General features: G+C 46.5%; 1 protein-coding gene across 2 annotated transcripts in view; it reads left to right on the top strand.

Annotated features, from left to right (window-relative positions):
- The first annotated feature begins 266 nt into the window (after window positions 1–266).
- Window positions 267–8,922, top strand: part of LOC123347057 (bMERB domain-containing protein 1-like) — a 55,412-nt gene continuing 46,756 nt past the window's right edge. For both annotated transcript variants that reach the window (XM_044984496.1, XM_044984497.1), the window contains exon 1: window positions 267–594. In XM_044984496.1, coding sequence (XP_044840431.1) covers window positions 516–594 — 79 coding nt within the window. In that variant the 5' untranslated portion in view covers window positions 267–515. The remainder of the gene's footprint in view (window positions 595–8,922) is intronic.

Here is an 8,922-nt window from a genome sequence, read left to right as displayed (position 1 = left end):
TTTATGCCTTTGAAAAATCTCCCTCTTTGTCTCTCTGTGCCTCAATTCCCACTCTTTAAAGTATGGGATAATAGCACTGCCCAACTTCGCAGGGATGTTGTGAGGTGCAGCATTATAGTAACAGGGCTCCTATACGTATAGAAAGGACTAACAAGAAAGCTTCTTGTCCTTGCTTCCACCAGAGGGAGCCCCTCTGTCCAATAATGAACACTTATATCTCGCCTCCTGCTGCTTCTGGTCTATTTCATATTCGTGCAGCTTTGCAAAAGCATCTCAACGGCTAATCATCAGACAGCAGCTGCCAGGCAGGTGTCAGGCTTCTCTTTTCTTTTCTGATTTGATCTCTCTCTTTCTCTCTTTTAATACATTTCTTTTCAAAGGGTGGGCTCTGGCTTCCCTCTGGAACTGGCTCCTTAGAAGTGCATCTGCCTGAGGAATTCTGGGCTCAGGAGGATTTGCTTTTTTAAAAAAACACCTTTTCTTAGAGTCTTATTACAAATAAGAAAGGTGTTAGGATGGAAAAGGAGAGCAGGACGCCTACCAGGTATGGATCACTGGAGACAACCAAGTGGACAGCTGCAGACCCAGCCAAAGGTGAGAATGCTTTGCATGCATGTGGAGCAGCCAGGCATCCCCTGAGATCCCTGCCCGATGAGAGAGCTCAGCCACCTCTTCAGGCAACGGACTCAAATCCGCACTCAATGCCTGCAGAGCCTGCTGATGGATAACACTCTGTCTGAGCTGGACCTCAGCTGGACTGGTCTCCTAGCTCCCTTCTCTACGCCCACCCCTGCTAGTGACTATGATGGGGGTACATAGCAATCAGAGGGGGATGGGTGTTTAGAAATGTTGTGTGCCTCTGATGGTTTTTCTCATCACCTTGAAAGTTTCACAAGGGTAAGTCAGGGACTTTCCCATCCTCCCCCCCTAGGGCTAGGGGGTTGTTGGTGGCATGGGGGGAGGGTCTCGGGGTGCCTGCATAGCTCATTGGCAGGGTGAAGGCAATAGGCATTTTCAAAGCAGTCCTTTTCTGCTCAGCCATAGGGCTGTAATAGTGGCAGGCACTGGAGGAAGCAGGTGATCATGCTCATGAGTAGGAAAACCTGGCTGGGAACCAAGAGTTCTCTGTTCATTCACAAAATCAGCTCACACCAGCTCTTTCAGGCGGGAGTTTGTGCTGCGAGAGCACAGAGGTGGCAAAACTCCAGCGCCTTTGGGGACGCAGATGAGGGAAGGGGTGGATGACGGGGTTAGAGTAAATGAGAAACGTCCTAGCTTGTCTCTCTGGGTGGAGAAAGTATTAAAAGATAACACATCAGTCCCCAGAGCCCCCCAAAGCTGTGACTGCCTTTGAAAAATGATCCCCTCCTGGCTCTAATGGGTCATTGTTAATTTGATTCTTGAGACCATCATGGTGAATAATGAAGATGAGGGCAAGATTCAGGGATTTACACGTTCACGATGCTGCTAAATATTATTAGCTTCTGCTTTACAGTTCCCCAAGTGAGCATCTCAGGGCTGGCAGTTCTGGCAACAGCTGTGCTGGGGAGATTGATGGTTATCCATTTATCCAGAATATTTATGCCGAGTAGATGGTGTCTATTTATTCAAGTACGCAACCGTGTGATCAATGCCACCACAGAAATCTACATCCTGGGAGAGGTAGCTGGGCTTCAGATACACAGCAGCAGCTCTCTTATCGGCTGCTACATAACAGTGTGGGGAGTGTGGGCTAGTGGTTAGAGCAGTGAACCAAGGAGAGGGTGCGGGACTCCAAGGTTCTCTTCCAGATGCAGCTGCTCATTTGCTGTTTTCTCAGGAACCTCATTTCCCCACTCTGTACCTGTTTCTCCCCCTGTGAAATGGGGATGATCACATAACTGTAAGGCTGAAAGGGACCTCAAGAGGTCATCAAGTCTGGCCCCTTGCACTGTGGCAGGACCAAGTAAACCCAGACCATCCTGACAAGTGTTTATCCAACCTGTTCTTAAAAACCTCCAGTGACGGGGATTCCACAACCTCTCTTGGGAGCCTGTTCCAGAGCTTAACTACCCATAGAGTTAGGAAGTTTTTCCTAATATCTAACCCAAATCTGTATGCTGCATATTAAGCCCATTACTTCTTGTCCTACCTTCAGTAGATGTGGAGAACAACTGATCACTGTCCTCTTTATAACAGTCCTTAACATATTTGAAGGCTGTTATGAGCTCTTCCCTTCTCATGACTAAACATACTGAGTTGTTTTAACCTTTCCTATAGGTCACATTTTCTAAATATTTTATCATTGTTGCTCTCCTCTGCACTCTCTCCAGTTTGTCCACATCTTTCCTAAAGTGTGGCAGCCGGAACTGGGACACAGTACTCCAGCTAAGGCCTTACTAGTGCTCAGTAGAATGGGACAATTACCTCCTGTTAATACATCCCAGAATGACATTAGCCTCTTTTGCAACGGCATCACATTGACTCATATTCAATGTGTGATCCACTATGACCCCCAGATCCTTTTCAGCATTTCTACCACTTAGCCAGTTATTCCCCATTTTGTAGTTGTGCATTTGATTTTTCCTTCCTACATGAAGTACTTTCCTTGAAAAGTTTTGGTTTGATGAATCAGCATTTTCCAACAAAAAATGTATCTCTGCAAAATTCCTGACTCTAGTTTCATCTTAACTTTCCCTCTCACAATCCTGACATCACACCTGGCTCACACTTTCCTCCTTTCTCTGGAGCCTTCCATCCAGCCATTCTCTGAGCTCCCCACTTCCGCCTTCTGCCAATTACATATCTTCCCTTATTGAACTAATTACTTCCTTAGTCCAGCCATTGCCCCCAAGTGTCAACAATCTCCACCATAATAGGTTAATTTCTCCCAGTTAAGCCAGTATATCTTCTCTGTGACACAAGTGACCAGGGTTCTACAGCTAGCACTCTGTCGCAGAGACCATAGGATCCAGCTGTGCTACGGAGATCATGTGAATCCAGAGGTTGACTGTCTTCAGAAAATGCTGCAAAACCTTCCTCCTCAACAAAGCCTTTGCACTGTGAGACCAACACTCACACACAGATATTCCCTTCCACCCTAAAACCCCAACACTGACCTTTCCTTCCCCCCCAAACCTCAATACTGACCCCATTTCCACCCCATACCCCAACACTGACCCTTTTCCACCCAACACTGACCATCCCTTACACCTCAACCTTCCACACCGACCCCCTTCCACCCCACACCCCAACACTGCCCCCCTTCTGCTCTACACTGACCCCCCTTTGATCCAACACACCCCAACATTGACCCTCCTTCTGTATCCACACTCCATTGCTGAGCCCCCTTCTATCCAATGAACTGACCCCATTCTACTCCAAACACCAAAAGTGACTTCCATTCTACCCCCAAAACCCAACACTGACCTCTTCTACTTCCCTCAAATTCCCCAAACTGACCCCCTTCTCCCCTGAATTCTCCCAACACTGATACTCCCTCAACCCTTAAACTCCACATATGACCCCTTTCTGCACCAAACCCAAACACTTACCTTCCTTCTTCCCAATAAACCCCAACCCCGACCCCTTTCAGCCCCCCAAACGCCACCCATTGGTCTGACCCGGTATGGCCATCCTTATGTGATCAAGTCATCCCTTAACCTTCTCTCTGGTAAGCTAAGTCTATCACTATAAGTCATATTTTCTAATCCTTTATTCATTCTCGTGGCTCTTCTTTGAACCTCTTCAATTTATCAACATCCCTCTTGAATGGTGGGCACCAGACCTGGACACAACACTCCAGCAGCAATCACACCAGTGCACAATACAGAGGTAAAATATCCTCTCTACTTCTATTTGAGATTTCCATTTATGCATCCAAGAATCGCATGAGCCCTTTGGGGTCCCATATTTCCTGTCATACACAATCACAGTAGCTTTGGGGTAGCAGTAATGTCTGCCTAGACTGTGCCAGCATTTCAGACTGCTCTGAGGGCTCCTGTTGGCTCAGTGCCATGGCACCAGCCCCCAGCACACACACGCTCACCCTCCCGGACAAACCACTGGCTCTGGCAAAGAGATTGCTGGCTGAGCAACAAAAATTATAACATTTGGCAGCTCTTAAGACTTCTGGAGAATTTGGCTCAGCTTTTGCAATTGATTCCCACCCTCGGCAGAATGTGTGACCTCCTGGGACAGTGGTGTAGGCTTAGCCACATGTCACCAGGGCTGTTTTAAGTAGAGGTGTGTGGAGTTCCTGCATCAATGTGTGGGAGTGTCCAGCTTGGGCTGTAGATCTGTTGTTAGGTAGGAGGCCTCTAAGGAAAAATCAGGGTGTTGAATTAGACCTGGAGGTAATGTCCCTGCAAGGTGCTAGGGGGCGCTGTGCTACCAAAGGATGAAAGGTAAAACTTTGCCCCTGATCATTTTTGGTCCTTAAGCATCTACTGGCCTTTGCTGCAAGCATTTGGTTGTGAACAATGATTCCCTGGTTGCTGCCTTCAGCCTCCATGGTCTCTCCCTGGGGTTTCAACAGGAGCAGTGTGACAGATCCAGGGTGGCAGGTGGGTTGCACCCCAGGAGTTGTGGCACGGTAGCAGAGGGTGAAGTGATGCCATAGAACCACAGAAATCAAACAGCTGTCGCTGGTAGATGACTGGACAACTGGGTTGTCCCACCTGTGCTCCTTAGTGATGGGCCTCCCCATGCCAGGAGGTCTCTATGAGGCCAAATCTGTGATGGGCTGAGCACGCTTGGGTCCTATGGGTTCTCTTCTCATGGTTAAGTGGTAGGATTGTGACTGAGGTACATCACCCCTTCTCCCTCATGAGTATTTATATTACAGCAGTTCCTAGAAGCCCCAACAGAGATCAGAGTTGGCTGTGCTAGGTGCTGTACAAACACATAGGGAGCAATGGACCCTGCCATGAAGAGCTTACAGATGAAATAGACAAAAAGAAGCATCATTATCCCCATATTACAATTGGGGAAACTGAAGCACAGAACAAGGCAATGACCTGCCCAAGGTCAGACAGGAAAATTGTGGCTGAACTGGAGTCACCTGTATCCAAATCCACTGCCAAAACCACAAGGCCACCCAGCTAGGGATGCATGCAGTGACCTCTCAGTGGCTGCCTGACACCCTCTCCCCACCCCCCCATTCCTACCTATGGTTCCTCTATGGCAAGGCTGTGGCACAACACTGTAGGGGAAGGGGAATGTATGCTGCTTATGTTCCCTGTGGATGTGGACAAAGGGCTGATTCCGCCAGGTCTCCACTCCTACTGATTGCAATGGGAATTGAAAGCACTCAGCAACTCTCGGCAGCTCACAGTGTAAAGAGAACCTCAGTCCCTGGGATTGCCAATCAATCAGGCGTCTTTCATCATGACCCCAGTAGCAGTAACTGTCAGCATGGATTTGTCAAGAACAAATCATGTCAAGCCAAACCAGTAGTTTTCTTTGGCAGGGTAACAAGGCTTGTGGATGGGAGGAAGCAGTAGACGCGGTATATCTTGACTTTAGTAAGGCTTTTGATAATGTCTCACATGATCTTCTCATAAACAAACTAGGGAAACACAACCTACCATAAGGTGGGTGCATAACTGGTTGGAAAACTATTCTCAGAGAGTAGTTATCATTGGTTCATAGTCAAGCTGGAAGGGCATATCAAGTGGGGTCCCACAGGGATCAGTTCAGGGTCTGGTTCTGTTCAATATCTTCATCAGTGATTTAGATAATGGCATAGAGCAGGGGTCAGCAACCTTTCAGAAGTGGTGTGCCGAGTCTTCATTTATTCACTCTAATTTAAGGTTTTGCGTGCCAGTAATACATTTTAACTTTTTTAGAAGGTCTCTTTCTGTAAGTCTATAATATATAATTGAACTATTGTTGTATATAAAGTAAATAAGGTTTTTTAAATGTTTAAGAAGCTTCATTTAAAATTAAATTAAAATGCAGAGCCCCCCCGACCGGTGGCCAGGACCTGGGTAGTGTGAGTGCCACTGAAAATCAGTTTGCGTGCCACCTTTGGCACACGTGCCATAGCTTGCCTACCCCTGGCATAGAGAGTACACTTATAAATTTTGTGGACAATACCAAGCTGGGAGAGGGTTGCAAGTGCTTTGAAGGATGAGATTAAAATTCAAAATGATCTTGTCAAGTTGGAGAAATGGTCTCAAGTAAATAGGATGAAATTCAATAAGGACAAATGCAAAGTACTCACAATCAGTTACACACATACACAATGGGAAATGACTGCCTAGGAAGGAGTACTGCGGAAAGGGATCTGGGGGTCATAGTGGATCACAAGCTAAATATGAGTTAACATTGTAATGCTGTTGCAAAAAAAGCAAATGTCATTCTGGGATGTATTAACAGGACATGAGAAGTAATTCTTTCTCTCTACTCCATGCTGATTAGGCCTCAGTTGGAGTATTGTGTCCAGTTCTGGGCATCACATTTCAGGAAAGATATGGACAAACTGGAGAAAGTCCAGAGAAGAGCAACAAAAATGATTAAAGGTCTAGAAAACACGACCTATGGGGGAAGATTGAAAAAACTGGGTTTGTTTAGTCTGGAGGAGAGAAGACTGAGAGGGGACATGGTAACAGTTTTCAAGTACATAAAAGGTTGTTACAAGCATTAGGGAGACAAGAAGTAATGGGCTTAAATTGCAGCAAGGGAGGTTTAGGTTGGAAATTAGGAAAAACTTCCTGTCAGGGCGGTTAAACATTGGAATAAATTGCCTAGGGAGGTTGCAGAATCTCCATTATTTGAGATTTTTAAGAGCACATTAGACAAACTCCTGCCAGGGATGGGCTAGATAATACTTAGTCCTGCCATGAGTGCAGGGGACTGGACTAGATGACCTCTCAAGGTCCCTTCCAGTCCTATGATTCTATGATGTAGCTCACTAGAAACACAGACCTGCTCCCAGCGCTGTTGTGAGTCATACCCAGCTGGCTGGCGGCTGTCTAAATGTTTCCATCAAAGCTGTATGCAGTGAAAGTCTGTAGCTATTACACTCCTCATTAGTGATGCTCTCTTCCCCAGGACAGTGTGTGATGATCAGATTGTCTCTGGGTTTAGATCAACACTTGTTCTCTTCTTTGGGTTGCATGGTTGAAATGGGGCCTGTTGAGAGGTCATTTTGCTCCAGTAATACGTTATTGATCTTGCTATCTAGCGTTGTCATGTGCAAAGTGCCTTGGGATGCCTGGCTGTCTGAGCAGGATGGTGTGATCACAGGCCCGCTGATGGGGCCATCTCTTTTCCCATCAGAAATGGAACACAGGAACTGCCCAGTGGGATCAGACCGGGGTCCCTCCAGTCCAGTGTCCTGGCCTAGACCATGGTCAGGACTAACTCCGCTATTTTAAACCTCCGTACATATTCACTGGCTTCTCTTGACTGAATCAGAATTAAATGGCACAAGGAGACTTTTGTGGAATATTGGAGGTCTGTGTCCTCTCATCCACAGTTCTACTCTCCACTCCCCTGGGATGGGCGCCCCCCCCCCATCATTCGGAGCCAAAAGGAAATTCTTCACTTGCAATTCCATGTAACAGACACTCAACCTTGCTGCACAATTATTTTCTCTGTGCCCCTTATAGTCCAAAGAGCACTGGCACAACTCAACGGGGACTTACAATCCCTTGGTCCTTATCTAACGCTCACAGGAGCCAGGAGCGACAGGTTAGGGGCTGACTGGAACAATTTTTAAAGCAAAGTGTTTTCAAATGAGGTCAGAAATGGGCTATTCGTGTGTCTGGAGGTCCATGAAGCAGCTCTGTTCCTCCATATGTCATCGCTAGTGAATGTCACCTCTGTATTTTCCAGGTACAGTAAATAACAGAGAATCAGAGGGTGAACAAAGCACCATATAGGAACAAAATGAAATGTACTAAGAAAACCATGCACCAGCCAGCCAGGCTACGTTGCTGGATGCGAAATTACTGGTACTCTCAGACCCGTACGGCACTGTATACATTCTTAAATGCAGTGGAGGTTGCTAAAGACAAATAATGCCCAACTAAACCACAACAATCAGGAAAAACCCATACAGCTACATGGAACACCTCACCCCCCACCCACCCATCCATTACCACAACATCCAGACAACCGTAACTTTTCAACCAAAGCAGAGGCCAGTTTGGAAAACTGGTGGCTAAGTACCAGATGCTCAAAGCTATTTAGGCATCTGTCTCCCATTGAAATCAGTGGGACTTTCCCAAGGTTACAGAGGGAGTTTTCATCAGAGCAGGGGGTTCTTTTTCCAGGAATTTCTGCCTTCCAGTGCTCTGCTCAGATCAATAGACCATAGGTAAGATTTTCAAAAGCACCTAAGTGACTTAGGAGCCTAGCTCCCATGGACTTTCATGGACTTTGGAGCTTGAAACTTTACACTCTAGAAGTAGCTCCATTTTCTGGCCATGACACTTGTGTCCTCAGCTAATGAAACCTTCATTAAGTCCAAGTTGTTACTTATAAGAGCAGCTGTAAAACCATCAGCCTTGTCCTTTTAGTCTGGTGCCAGAAGTGACGCTTAAATAAATGCAGGATTTCAGGGCTGCATTTAAAATCTATAATATGAGTGAATGACAGCCGAAGTGGATAAGCCGTTCATACCATTATTTTCATTACTCGCCCCATTATCTGGCAGTGCAGTGAAACACATTTGGTGAAAGCGGAGCAAATTAGCAACGGGCTCGGCCGGAGCATCATAATAAGAGTGATTACATTTGGATAGCACATGTCCTGCAAAGAACAAGACCCTAAGGTGACTGGGTGTGCATGTGTACTGCATTGTAACAAATCGGTAGTCACTTATCACTTTGAGGTGGTCAGTAATCCTAACACCATGGGCAGAAGGCCCCTAGCAACAGAGCTAAAGGAAGATCTCCCTTAGGAATTGGTGGTAGAGGGCCTGTCTCACACAGC

This window comes from Mauremys mutica, chromosome 12 (assembly GCF_020497125.1).
Source record: "Mauremys mutica isolate MM-2020 ecotype Southern chromosome 12, ASM2049712v1, whole genome shotgun sequence".
Taxonomy (NCBI): Eukaryota; Metazoa; Chordata; order Testudines; family Geoemydidae; genus Mauremys; species Mauremys mutica.
This window is presented reverse-complemented; position numbering and strand designations above follow the sequence as displayed.